General features: G+C 33.9%; 1 protein-coding gene across 3 annotated transcripts in view; it reads left to right on the forward strand.

Annotated features, from left to right (window-relative positions):
• The window catches only part of SEPTIN7 (septin 7), a 68,877-nt gene extending 55,781 nt beyond the window's left edge, over positions 1–13,096 (forward strand). For 2 of the 3 annotated variants that reach the window (XM_061197915.1, XM_061197913.1), the window contains exons 11-14: positions 4,460–4,480; positions 7,002–7,137; positions 10,898–11,037; positions 12,050–13,096. In XM_061197915.1, coding sequence (XP_061053898.1) covers positions 4,460–4,480; positions 7,002–7,137; positions 10,898–11,037; positions 12,050–12,089 — 337 coding nt within the window. In that variant the 3' untranslated portion in view covers positions 12,090–13,096. The remainder of the gene's footprint in view (positions 1–4,459; positions 4,481–7,001; positions 7,138–10,897; positions 11,038–12,049) is intronic. The other variant, XM_061197914.1, reaches the window with a different exon arrangement.
• Positions 13,097–15,250: the final 2,154 nt, after the last annotated feature.

A 15,250-nucleotide genomic window follows, 5' to 3' on the forward strand; every position in this document is an offset into this window, starting at 1 on the left:
ATTGGTAATTCTCGCAATGTTTTAAACCAGGGTTCCCCAACCCCCAGGCCGCGGACTGGTATTGGTCCATGGCCTGTTAGGAACTGGGCCGCACAGCAGGAGGTGAGCGGCGGGCAAGCGAAGCTTCATCTGCTGCTCCCCATCGCTCCCCATTGCTCGCATTACCACCTGAACAACCCCCCCAGCCACCACCAAGTCTGTGGAAAAACTGTCTTCCACAAAACCGGTCCCTGGTGCCAAAAAGTTTGGGGACCGCTGTTTTAAACTTTATTATTATTATATTTGTTATGTTGATCTGTAATCAGTGATATTTGATGTTCCTACTACGACTCACTAAAGGCTCAGATGATGGTTAGCATTCTTCAGCAACAACATATTTTTAAATTAAGGTATATACATTGTTTTCTAAGACATAATGCTGCTGCACATCTAGTAGACTACAGTGTAGTGTAAACATAACTTTTATATGCTCTAAGAAGCCAAAAAACTTGTGTGACTCACTTTATTTCTATATCTGTTCTGCTTTATTGAGGTGGTCAAGTTGGAGTTACCTCTTCCCCATATATTAATTTTATTTTTGTTTTCTACAGCCTTCTGCATCTGTAGTCTTGGGAAAACTCTATGGATAACTGAATTCCTATTAATGACTGAAAATACAGTTTTCTAAAGGCTAATCCTCAGAACTCTTTTGGTACATGACAAAGTTTTCATTGATCTAAAGAGATATAAAGACAATTTTCTGAAATTTGTCCCAAGTTTTTCCAAAAAAAAAATAATTTATTCAGTTATATCTTTTACTCTTGTTCATGTGTCCTTTCATGAAAATATAATGATAGTATTGTTTTATTTACATTTAGTTTTAACACTCTCACTTGGCAAAATAAAATGCTGGTAACAATTGTTTCCCAGAATGTTTGGAAATTTTTGTTGCTCTTTGAAATTCTTATTTTAAGTGAAATTCCTTTGGAAAATTTTGTATGAAAATTGCTACATGTCTGTATACATAGTGACTTACCACACCACTGAAGCAAAAATATGTAAATGTACTTGCTTAATGAGTTCTTCAGGAAAGACCACACGTAATTTAAATGAAATGTGGTTGTCTTTCCATTACACTCAAAATGTGGGTCATGTAAGACAACCACAGTAGGGCCTTACTGGGTCAGCCTTAAGTGTGGTCCTTGCTGTGATTCTATTGTTGGTCACATGAAAAGGGTAAGTCATCTGGTGGCTTTCAGGAACTGTCACCCCTTGAATAGATCCCTGAAAGGAGCTAAGTTATATCTTTGGGGATTTAATGTGCTGTTCAGGTTATATTGTAGCCTTTTTTAAAAAAAATTTTTTACCAGGTCTTTTCATTTTTTTTGACTGAGTTGCTTTAAATTTCTCTGACAAGTTTAAGTTTATAAGCTTTAGCTTATCTACGTGTGTGAAGAAGAGTTTTCATTAAAAAGCAGGCAGGTAATGATATAATTTAAATGGTTTTTCTAGTCACCTAATAAAAAAAACTATCATTTGAGAAGAAAAATGTGATGACAGAAAGTGATCCTTTTTCCAGGATCATACACCATGATCAAGTGGGATTTATCCCAGGGATGCAAGGGTTCTTCAATATACACAAATCAATCAATGTGATACACCATATTAACAAATTGAAGAAGAAAACCCATATGATCATCTCAATAGATGCAGAAAAAGCCTTTGACAAAATTCAGCACCCATTTATGATAAAAACTCTCCAGAAAGTGGGGAGAGAGGGACCCTACCTCAACATAATAAAGGCCATATACGACAAACCCACAGCCAACATCATTCTCAATGGTGAAAAACTGAAAGCATTTCCTCTAAGATCAGGAACAAGACAAGGATGTCCACTCTTGCCACTGTTATTCAACGTAGTTTTGGAAGTCCTAGCCACGGAAATCAGAGAAGAAAAATAAATAAAAGGAATACAAATTGGAAAAGAAGAAGTAAAACTGTCACTGTTTGCAGATGACATGATACTATACATAGAGAATCCTAAAGATGCTACCAGAAAACTACTAGAGCTAATCAATGAATTTGGTAAAGTTGCAGGATACAAAATTAATGCACAGAAATCTCTTGCATTCCTATACACTAACAACGAAAGATCAGAAAGAGAAATTAAGGAAACAATCCCATTCACCATCGCAACAAAAAGAATAAAGTACCTAGGAATAAACCTACAAAAGGAGGTAAAAGACCTGTACTCAGAAAACTATAAGACACTGATGAAAGAGATCGAAGATGACACAAACAGATGGAGAGACATATCATGTTCTTGGATTGGAAGAATCAATATTGTGAAGATGACTATACTACCCAAAGCAATCTACAGATTCAGTGCAATCCCTGTCAAATTACCAATGGCATTTTTTACAGAACTAGAACAAAAAATCTTAAAATTTGTATGGAAACACAAAAGACCCCGAATAGCCAAAGCAGTCTTGAGGGAAAAAAAACAGAGCTGGAGGAATCAGACTCCCTGACTTCAGACTATACTACAAAGCTACAGTAATCAAGACAATATGGTGCTGGCACAAAAACAGAAATATAGATCAATGGAACAGGATAGAAAACCCAGAGATAAACCCACACACCTATGGTCAACTAATCTATGACAAAGGAGGCAAGGATATACAATGGAGAAAAGACAGTCTCTTCAATAAGTGGTGCTGGGAAAACTGGACAGCTACATGTAAAAGAATGAAATTAGAACACTCCCTAACACCATACACAAAAATAAACTCAAAATGGATTAGAGACCTAAATGTAAGACCGGACACTAAAACTCTTAAGAGGAAAACATAGGAAGAACACTCTTTGACATAAATCAGAGCAAGATCTTTTTTGATCCACCTCCTAGAGTAATGGAAATAAAAACAAAAATAAACAAATGGGACCTAATAAAAAAAGCTTTTGCAAAGCAAAGGAAACTACAAACAAGACAAAAAGACAACCCTCAGAATGGGAGAAAATATTTGCAAACGAATCAACAGACAAAGGATTAATCTCCAAAATATATAAACAACTCATGCAGCTCAATATAAAAAAAAAACCCAATCCAAAAATGGGCAGAAGACCTAAATAGACATTTCTCCAAAGAAGACATACAGATGGCCAAGAAGCACATGAAAAGCTGCTCAACATCACTAATTATTAGAGAAATGCAAATCAGAACTACAACGAGGTATCACCTCACACCAGTTAGAATGGGCATCATCAGAAAATCTACAAACAACAAATGCTGGAGAGGGTGTGGAGAAAAGGGAACCCTCTTGCACTGTTGGTGGGAATGTAAATTGATACAGTCACTATGGAGAACAGTATGGAGTTTCCTTAAAAAACTAAAACTGGAATTACCATATGACCCAGCAATCCCACTACTGGGCATATACCCAGAGAAAACCATAATTCAAAAAGACACATGCACCCCAGTTCATTGCAGCACTATTTACAGTAGCCAGGTCACGGAAACAACCTAAATTCCCATCGACAGACCAATGGATAAAGAAGATGTGGTACAAATATACAATGGAATATTACTCAGCCATAAAAAGGAATGAAATTGGGTCATTTGTAGAGACGTGGATGGATCTAGAGACTGTCATACAGGGTGAAGTAAGTCAGAAAGAGGAAAACAAATATCGTATATTAATGCATATATGTGGAACCTAGAAAAATGGTAACGATGAACCGGTTTGCAGGGCAGAAATAGAGACACAGATGTAGAGAACAAACGTATGGACACCAGGGGGGAAAGTGGCGGGGTGGTGGTGGTGGTGGGATGAATTGGGAGGTTGGGATTGACATATATACACTAATATGTATAAAATAGATAACTAATAAGCACCTGCTGTATAAAAAATAAAATTAATTTTTAAAAAGTGATCCTTTTTCCTGCATTTTCTACATTATAGGCACAATTTTGTGTTACAGTTTTCTAAATATCACTTTAATAAAAATGACTAGAATTGGGGTGCTAATTAATTTAAAAATTAGATTTGAAACATCATTTTGACTGGTGAGAGGCTTCCAAAAATTCATTTTAGATACATGTAACCATTTTCTTATAATACTGGAATATCACTTCATTTGGTTAAGGAGTCAAGTATTTTTACAAGGCTGAAAAGCTTGAAGTATCTCAAATGTGAAATATTGCAAATTTCTTTGAAAGTATACATATTTAAATAAGTTTAGAAATTTGAGCAGGCTGTCAGAAGATAATCGCACAGCGTATTTATTTTCATAATGATTTGGTATAGGGATTACTGACAGAATTTGGAAAAGAAATTAACTAGCTTTAACAAATTTGGCCATAAACTTTTGTTTTAGGGCCCATACTTTCATTGTGAAATCTGTGGATTTGCCTTTAGTTGCTGCTTTTAGTTTGGTTTACTTTAAGTGTGCTAAGTCTCTGTATTTTTTGTTCTTTTAGATATGACACAGTTGAAGGCATGTAAGTGGTTATTTGTTTTTCCAAAGACATAAGCAGTTTTAGTATGTGAAGATTTTTAATATTTAAATTTTGAATTTAAAAGCAAACTTCAAAACATCATAGCATGTTTCTCTGCAGTCTTCTATTTTCCCCCAAGAGTTATTTAAATAATAATCTAGATGACAGTGTTTACTCTTGGTAAGGTGGTAGCCTTTTCATGTGCAAATTATACTGCAGATTCTTTACATTTATATGGATTGCCTTATTCCTCCCAAGGATGAAATTAAATGAGCATTTTATAGATAGGTTATTATAAGTAAGAGTATATATTTAAAATCTCAATTCTGTGTGAATTCTAATTTATTTTTTTAATTTCTAGTTTTTTATAATTTGTTTACAATATGTTTATTTGTTTTCAAATTGCAGCAGTATTGTTGGATAATCTAAGTTGCTTAAACATACAGTTTCAATTATTTAAGACTGCCAATTCATAAATCGTTATTAGAGTATTTTTTTTTCTAGAACCTAAAAATGTTTTGGGGAGTGGCAGAAGTGAGTTTTACAGAAATCAAACAAAAGCTTTGAACCCTCTCACTGGAATAATGCTTGCATGAATACACAACACAAACACACATTTATTTGGTATGTCATTTCAGGGCATTCATTGACACTCTGCCCAAGAGATCCGAGGCCCCTATATTAAAAACACCTGCCATAAAGATGAGAAATATATTAATATGAAGGACCTTATTGGCTTTTAATGAAATAATGATATTTACGCTTTAAAATTTATTTCAGTTTACCTCACTTTTTGAATGTTGATTCTTCTTCTAAGTTAATGTTTGGTTTATTTTCATTTTCAGAACTTCTGATTAGTTGTTTAATTAAGACATACTGAAGGTTTGTAAGTTTTCTTTTGGTGAAGGAATATCCTTTAGTTAAGTAACATTTTGTTCTAACTTACACTAACTGCAAAAACAAATCCTTTTGGTCACAACAGTACATTACATCTTTGTCCTTCCTTTTTGCTAAGAAAAATCAGTAGCCAGTGTTCTTTCTGTCCTGTTGCTCGTTTAATATTTTCCATCTTGCTCTCTTGTCCTCCTCCTTGAGAGGGAAGAATAGTGTTGTAATGGTCAAAATACTCAGCCTTGTAAGGAGAGAAGTCACCATAATCAAGAGTGTGTCAAATCAGGATTAAAGTGACTAGCCTTGAAGTTATGGATAAAATACAAAGCCTGACTTTGTTTTTAAGCCATGATTTAACTTTTTAACCACTTTATTGAGATAAAGTTCACCAATTTAATATGTACAATTAAATGGTCAAAGCCTGTTTTTGTGGAGGCAAAATAAACATGTTTTATCAATAAAGTCAGAAAAGGGCCTACCTCTTTTAAGTTGTCCCAGTGTATTGAATTGTTTTTAGAGATCGTGAAAGCCACAGAGCCCACCTTTCTTTCCTCCCTGGGGCTGTAATAGGTTACTGATACTTCGGCATTCTCTTGTGTCTGTAAATATACTAGCCTTCACATAAAGCTCATTTGTAGTATTTTTCAACATGAAAATTTTGAACAAAATTGTGCAGAGATTTGAGTCTGTGGAGTTTAATGTCAATAGAGTGAACTACTTTTATTTAACTGTGCTTGTGTCTATTGTTTGGCATTTCAGAAATGTCAAGATATTCATTTGCTTCTTCGCTGTCTCTCTCTCTCTCTCTCTCTCTCTCTCTCACGTGTGTGTGATCACTGACCATCTTTAAAACTTAAGACACTAAAATATTTGACATAGGTGGAATGAATTTTTCAAGAGCATTAAAATTACATTAAGTGGCCTAGAAATACTCTGCTTGCCTAAACGGAGGGTGTTCTCGGTATTGCCTGGTAGTTTTTTCTAGCATATCAATTCAGTAACCAAAATAGGTTTGAATTATTGTGATGTCAGTAGTCATCTAAAAGGAGCATTATAACACTTGGAAAATTGTAGAACTAAAAGTATTCTACATTTATTGACTTCATTAACTCAGTACCTTTTTTCACATTAAAATTTTGTTTAAAATACAAAATTAAGTAATTTTCTTCTAGTTTTCCTTTCTAAGAATGTATTTAGGGAATGTGTCCTTTCCATTTTCCTTCTACAGTTTATTTTATGTGTTATCTTTAGATTTGATATGCATTAGATTTAGAGAAACATTCTGCTAAGAGTTGCCTTTGGTAGATCTATTTTCATAATAATTATTCACTAGAGATTTTCAAGTTTAGCTATGAAACTTCATGGAAGGAAGTTCTAAATTGTAAATATTTATAAATTTTAAAAGTTTCTAAAGAATTTTTAACATGTTCATATATAAAACTTCAAATCTGTGTTCCATGTCATTTAAGGTGGTGTCAGAATAATTGAAAAATTATTTTGAAACTTATTTTCAAAAAACAGCAGAGAATTTAGTAATGGCACACAGCAGCTCATTTGTTTTCATCACTGTTTCAGAGTTTTGTATTACACTTTTCATTTTTAGACATTTAATGATTATCTTTAATGTTCACAGGAGCCCTCTTGCACAAATGGAAGAAGAAAGAAGGGAGCATGTAGCTAAGATGAAGAAGATGGAGATGGAGATGGAGCAGGTGTTTGAGATGAAGGTCAAAGAAAAAGTTCAAAAACTGAAGGACTCTGAAGCTGAGGTAATCAACCTAATATTTTCACCTTTTATAGGCACAGTATTCCTTTAAAAAATATCTTTAATAAAATTCATAGATAATATAACCTTTCTCCAGATTTTTTCAAATATAATACGCTAACATAATAAAATGGAAAAATAAAAGCAAGCACTATGTTTACAATAATATATATTTTAATATGTACTTGAATACAAGTATACTTGGTAGGAAGACATAGTAGAAAACTTACAATAAATTTTATTAGCTATAATTAACAACTAATAAGAAATGAAATTATAAGCCATTCCATCTAGTCAATATAAGAAAAGTAAAGATCAGAGTTTTGGGTGGATGTAAGAATAAAAACTAGTGTTAGGGTAATAATAATAGAACAGACTTACTTGCATATGAATGAAAAAGAAAGAACCTTAGTTAAACTATAGGCATGCCAGGGTAAATTACAGACAGAGGAAGAAATGAAGAAATGTGATTTTTATAAATGAGTTGGGCCTTATTTGTAATACAGTGTCAACGTAATTCCCACTGTTACAAAAATCAGGTAGGGTAGTGACAAAGCATTCCAGCAAGCTGATATACTACCTTGGAATCTCTCTAGATGTTGAGGCATATATTTAGTTTCTATTAATCAAAAAGATCATGAAGACATGTCCTTCAGTAAGTGATAAGAAATAAAAGATGGAGAAAAAAACACACTAACACAAGCACCTATACAGTAAGTAGTTGGCTTGATGTCCAAGAGCAGTAGAAGAAACTCTAGGTAAACACAAAATAAATCAACAATTTCAGTATAATTTCTCAGCACAGATTTATTATCATTGTGCTGAAAATTACTTTTAAATATATGGGATGACATTAATATGAAATACTTTTAAAATTACTTTTAACGATAAAATTCAGTGAGATCCCTGTGTTTATATGTGGCTCCACTAATATAATAATATCTGTGTTTAAATATATTAAAAGGAGACTCCGATCTAGTCTGTTAGATCCTTACAGTTGGTCTCTTTGCTTTTGTAATGAATTACTGCATAAAATACATAAACCTTCTTTGACTAAATACGTAACCAAAAGTACTCTGATCCACTGAGTAGATGGAATGCATGGAGTAAAGTATTCAGTAATTTTGAGGAAATGTTTTTATTCCACATTAGATTTCTCTTAAATCACTGGGCTTTTCATGTAATCTCTTATTAAAAAAAACTTTCACTGTTGTTATATTTATCATATGCTTAATTCAGTGGGGATACAGAATAGCTCCTCCTGGTCTAAGACTACCAAGCACTGCAGAACTAGCATCCCTGGCATCTGTTATTAAGATGACATTTAGGAGATTAAGTTTAGTCTTTTTTATTAATTAGCTTTTTGTTAAATCTATCCATCTGAGTCTCTACCCCTTCACTAATTAATAAATAATCTGGAAAATCCCTATCAGAAGGTGAATAAAAACAGGAGTAATCAACAGTCTGCATTATCTCCACACTTAGATTATGGTGAAAATCTAAAAGGAGTTGAATTTACATTTGGTATAGACATATTTTAGGGCCTGCTCCTAAGAGTAAATGTTATAAACAAATAATTATAAAACTGTAGTTATAGAACCCTTTGAGAGTTTTTACGATTACTGTGAATGGTGAAAACAGAGTTTTCCGAAACTTAACTGCTCTTTGAAGGATAGAATCTTTATTAACATTAAAAGGACCTGTAAAGAGATCTGGACCAAGTTTCTGCTAATTCAGTAAGCCATATAAGTATGTAAATATATAGGTGAAGAAACCTATTTAACCTTGTTTAATACTGTTTTTTCTCAAGTGCTAGAAATATTTGTTTGGGGCACAGTTGCTAATATCCAGCAGCACAGCGTATCAGGCACATTCATGGATTATGTCATTTAATTCATACCACAGCCCTTCAAGATGGGTATTATTGTCCATTTCCCTTTTTTACATGAGAGGAAAGATAAATTAACTTGGTCTATGCTGCATAACTGTAAGCCATTATTTGAATACACTTAACTTTGTTCTTAATCGCTAGACAAGTCCACAATCATATATCCACAATTTCAGAAAACTGCAAAACCAGACATAGAACTAATAGTTTTATCCCACTTGATGTGAATATTTATATACTTCACTGCAAAAAATAGTAATGTATTTGGTTATAGGTGTTACCTTAGACAGCCCAGGAGTTGTTTTGTAAATAGAGTATATAGACCTTTCTAAGTAGTATTGGCTTTCTGAAATCTGAAAAATTTTGAACTATGAAACACATCTAACCCCAAGGGTTTCTAGGAAGTGAGGGATTGTGACCTGTACTTTTAACCTACATGCAGTTAACACAAAGATACGTATATGTGACAGAAATGTACAGGTAAAGAATGATGAACACTGGTGAACCTATGGTCCAGCTTAAAAAAATAAGGCATCATCAGTTCATTTGAGGCCCCTTTGTGTCTCTCCCCTATTGTATCCCTCTCTCTCCTTCTCAGAGGTGACTATTCTGAATTGTGTGTATATAATTCCCTTGCATTTTTTTTTTTTTAATAACCAAAGGCATTTTCCTGTGTTCCTATTTTCTGACATTTTCTTAGTAACTTGTTTGCTATCATCAGGAAGATGTTACCTCAAATTTGATTCATGTTTGCTTAAATATATCTTAGATGGTTTTGTTTTGTAAGAACTGCATGAAATAATTTGGAATGGGAATGAATATGAAGTCACTTTTTGTGGGTTTACAAAGTAATTAAGAAAACAAGTTGTATGCGAAATTACAATCCAAATTCAAGATGTTAATTCATTGGTGTAATACAGTCTTTAATAAAACATAGTTCCTGGACATCTGAAAGTTTTTTAATATTAATAGTTCTTAGTTATTCGTTGTAGTTTTTTTTTTCTATGACTGTTTTCCTCAGAAATGGATTAACTAGCACCTAAATGAATTATTTAATGAACTATTAGATAAGCTCTTTGTTTCTGCAGTTACTTTGCATGAGTGTTTTCCACCTTTCAGCCAGCATTCTTTATAGCATTAATTCTCAATGTAGAAAGAACCACCTGCTTTAGAATCACGGGGGCTTGTTGAAAATGTAGATTTCTAGACTTAACAAAAACCCAGAGATTCTAATTCAGTATGTCTTTGTGAGGTCCAGGATTCTATATTTTTAACAAGCATTCAGGTGATTTGTACGAAGACTGATACTTGAGAACCACTGCTTTATAAGAATCGGGGACCTTATCCCGTGATCTTGTAACTCTTAGATCCTCATCTATTTGCTTTCTTTTCACTTGTCTCAGCTTTCTGAACTTGGAATTACGAGACAGGTTCGAATCCTGGTTCTGCCACTTTTTGACTAATGACTTTGGGCAAGTGACATAAACTCTGCAACTGTTTGGTCATCTATGAAGTGGGAGCAGTGGTGTCTTCCCTGCCCAGCTTCCTACATGTTTTGTGAGTAAGGAAAAATGAGATGATAAGATAGGGTATGCCCATTATAAAGTGCCACACACTGTAGCTTATTGTACTCTTTTTTTCCCTGTTTACCAAGATTATTGTCTTCGATCACTGGCCTTTTGGGTGGTAAGTCCTATAGGCAGAGGAATTTTAGACAGTGCTAAAATTTTAGACAGTGCTAAAACCAGGTGGTACTTTGAATTTATAGCATAAGAACTGAATGCTCATACTGTTAACATTAGGATGCCTGGATGAAATGTACTTCTGCTCCTGATTTCTCAAACAGTTTTATTTTATATATTGTGCTCTGAATTAGCTCCAACGGCGCCATGAGCAAATGAAAAAGAATTTGGAAGCACAGCACAAAGAATTAGAGGAAAAACGTCGTCAGTTTGAAGATGAGAAAGCAAATTGGGAAGCCCAACAACGTATTTTAGAGCAACAGAACTCTTCAAGGTATCTAATATCAGATTCCCAAGAAATGTGTGTATTAATGCTTTAAAGAATTATTTTCCTATTTATTTTAAAAACATTAAAATAACATTTAAAAAGACATCATCCATTATCATAAATCCCAAGCACAAACAATTTTCATGGATGAATCTTTTATATAGATGGATGCAGTCTGTCTATTATAACAGTATTTTTTTCACTGTAAACATTTTCCATGACTTAACAATCTTCGTAATTATAATTTAGTAGCTTCATAACATTCTCTTCAGTTGACTCACCATAATCAGTTGCTTACCTTTTCCCATCAAATGTTGGACATAATGGTTGTATTTAATTTTTGGCAAACATAGAGAACACTGCTACAAAGATCTTTTATACATTTAGAGGTATGTCTTTATTGTGTTGAATTATTTCATTAAGATAAAATTTTGGATATCTAATTCCTAATGCAGCTAATTAGTTACTCTTAATTTACACAAAAATCAGTAGTATTTATACTTTGGTTTTCTTCTTTTCCTCATTAGTCCCATTTAAAACTGAAAAGTTGTATCCCTATAAGGATTCTACAGTTTACCCTCACTGCTAAACATTTTCAAGATTTTCAACACTATCCTTCTATTAACTTTTTCCCCAAGGAAGAAGAAAATATATTTGTAAAAGCGAAGCATTTCAGAATACAAATGGCAGTAGGAGAAAAGGATACCCTGGTTGATGTCAGTTGATCTTTTTTGATTTGCACTGTTTCATTTAGGAAAAATTGTGCTTGTATATTAAAAATGGGTTTTTGTCATGTTTTTTACTGTTTGTATTGGAATTTTGTCAAATATTTGTCCAAGAAAATAATATTATAGACTAGCATTGTCCTTATTGTTAACTTTAAATCTTCTAATTTTTAAATGAAAACGTAGTGTTTGAAAATCCAACACAGTTGTAGTTGGTTTAGCTATTGCTACCATATGTTATCTATGTTTATAAAGTGGTCACTCATTTTGATTATTTTCCTTTAATCATTTAGAACCTTGGAAAAGAACAAGAAGAAAGGGAAGATCTTTTAAACCCTCTTTTGACCACCAGTTACATATTAGTTGCCAACATGCCAGCTTGGACATCAGTGTTTGTTGGATCCGTTTGACCAATTTGCACCGGTTTTATCCTTAATGATGGATTTAACAGCATGACAAAAATTATTATTATTTTTTTTTGTTCTTGACGGAGATTAAGATGCCTTTAATTGTCTAGGGTGTTGTGTACTTAGAAACTAACAGCTCTAAGTACCTTTCCTATGTTTTCTTTTTTTATTAAACAGATGTCTTCAATTTAATGCAAGAAAACATTTTACTGTTGTACAATCATGTTCTGGTAGTTTGATTGTTTACAGGATATTCCAAAATAAAAGGACTCTGGAAGGTTTTCACTGAGGATAAATTGCCATAATATGATGCAAACTATGCTTCTTTATGATAATTATAATACAAAGGTTCCATTCAGTGCAACATACACAGTAATGTAATTTAGTCTAACACAGTTGACCCTATTTTTTGACACTTCCATTGTTTAAAAATACACATGGAAAAAAAAAACCTATATGCTTACAACGCACCTAGAGCTTTTTTATAACAACCTCTTTTTTTGTTTGTTTGTTTTGGATTCTTTAAATATATATTATTCTCATTTAGTGCCCTCTTTAGCCAGAATCTCATTACTGCTTCATTTTTGTAATAACATTTAATTTAGGTATTTTCCATATATTGGCCCTGCTAAAATAGAATATAGCATCTTTCATATGGTAGGAACCAACAAGGAAACTTTCCTTTAATTCCCTTTTTACACTTTATGGTAAGTAGCAGGGGGAAAAAATGCATTTATAGATCATTTCTAGGCAAAATTGTGAAGCTAACAACCAACCTATTTCTGCCTATGTGCAGTCTCTTTATTTTACTAGAAATGGGAATCATGGCCTCTTGAAAAGAAAAAAAAGTCACCATTCTGCATTTAGCTGTATTCATATATTGCATTTCTGTATTTTTTTGTTTGTATTGTAAAAAATTCACATAATAAACAATGTTGTGATGTAACTGAGCGTGGGGTCTTAAATATTCTCCAGTTGATATACAAGAGTGTACAGTGTGTTTGGGAAGAAGCTTTTCAGCTTGAATTTGCCTCCTCCATGATTGTAACTCTTACCTTTGCTCTTGTATGTTTGTTTCATTTAGAGTGCATACGCCCTGATTTTCTAACTAACGGGATATAGTATCTCTCTACTCATTTCTGTCTCCTATTAACACGTTATTTCTCTGAGAATGAATTTCAACTCCCCAGGTGAACTCACAAGTCCTTGGACTGAAATTTTTTAACTGGAAGGAGGGTGGTATAATTTCTTTTCACTATAAGATCAAATGATATAGATTTTAACAAAATGCTTTATGATATTTTAAGTATAATTAATGCAACACAGTTTGTTACCTTAAAAAGTTTCACCGTATCTGTTACTTTTTAAAATTAATGATCCAAGCAGAAGGAAGTAACTGATATTTCTGATTAGTCAATATTTTTGTTTACATCAGAGGCTGATGGGTTTAAACAAATCAGTATGCTTGAAAGATCTTGTTGCTTTTCAAAGATATATAAAGTGTAAAGCATATTAGGAAGATTATTCACCTTACAGAATCTTGACTTTACATATAAGTTCACCCTGGAGTGCTATTTTTAAAGCAGATCTTATAGGGCATTAAAAACATGATTTTAAGAATACTGCAGTAAATACTTATCCTTATTTGATGGCCATCACTAGTTAAAGATTGTCTTGGAAAACTTTTGTTAATCCTAAAATGCTTTCTGCTATTGCAGAATATACTGTAGTGCAAATGGCTTTTTCTTTTGGCTGCATTGGGTCTTTGCTGCTGTGTGCTGCGGGCTTTCTCTAGTTGTGGCAAGTGGGGGCTCCTCTTCGTTGCGGTGCGCGGGCTTCTCGTTGCGGTGACTTCTCTTTTGTTGTGGAGCATTGGCTGTAGGCGTGCGGGCTTTGGTATTTGTGGCTCGCGGGCTCTAGAGCGCAGGCTTGGTAGTTGTGGGATCTTCCCGGACCAGGGCTTGAACCTGTGTCCCCTGCATTTGCAGGCGGATTCTTAACCACTGCGCCACCAGGGAAGCCCTGCAGATGGCTTAAAAAAAAAAAAAAAAATTGGCTTTTATTTCAAGACCAGAATCAGATATTCAGGAATAACTGTAAGTAAACGTGCAGGGTTTTTTTTTTGTTTGGTTTGGTTCTTATATTAAGAGAGATTGGGTTAACACCCCTAACCAGAAAAGTTTGGTTTTAGGAAGTTAAGAATAACCCACTGAATTTGAAGACTGCAAAATGAGGAAGTTTATATTGACCACCTGCCTAACTGGTAAGTACTGCTGCTTCTAGAAACAGGTTCTCATAGGTGCCATTTAAAAATTCTGTACATTTTGATAACTTTATAAAGCCACCTTTATTCTACTTCCCTAGTGAAAACTTTCAGTAGTCTTTATCCATGTCATGCCTAAGGTTTTATCTGAATCTGATGTAGGACCCATACAACTTGACTGGGTCTTTTGATGGTTGGCTCCAAGCTTTTCAAGCATACTGAGGGCTTTTTTGTTATATGGCCTGTGGATTTTTGAGAAGTGTTAGATGATTATTCACAATACATGTAACATTCAGGAAGGCATAAGGAAAGGCCAGCTTGTAAACAGCAAAATGGGCAATACCTAGACTCCATTGTCAGAGGCATTATATAATTGAAGTCACTCATTAACCACTATGCTATCTTTCTAATTAAGTGAGGCTGACCAAGTATGCACTAATCCCAGTGAACATCTTGGGCACCACATGGCAGAGTTTTACTGCCACCTACTGGAAGTAAGATCTAATTGTTTTTATCAAGTTCACCAGTAACTGGGGAAGTTGATAATAAATTGGACATATGGCTTATTTCTGTGTAGCTCAGGTTGTAACTTTGAAAGCTGAGGAGATAGAAACTCCTGCTTTTCAGACTCATTAGCTTAGTGTCACAGTACAACCGACAGATTCTGACTCTGCACCTTTTGTGCCTTTTATTCTCTTGGAGAAAGACCTAGGAATGTGGAGGTCAGGGTATAGTAGGTGAGAAAAAATAAGAAGGAAAGAAGGTTGTCTGATAACGCAACAAGAGCAAAGTGTTGACTTAGCAAGTCATCTAGATCACTGTTT

Source organism: Eubalaena glacialis, chromosome 8 (genome assembly GCF_028564815.1).
Source record: "Eubalaena glacialis isolate mEubGla1 chromosome 8, mEubGla1.1.hap2.+ XY, whole genome shotgun sequence".
In the NCBI taxonomy this organism is placed as follows: Eukaryota; Metazoa; Chordata; class Mammalia; order Artiodactyla; family Balaenidae; genus Eubalaena; species Eubalaena glacialis.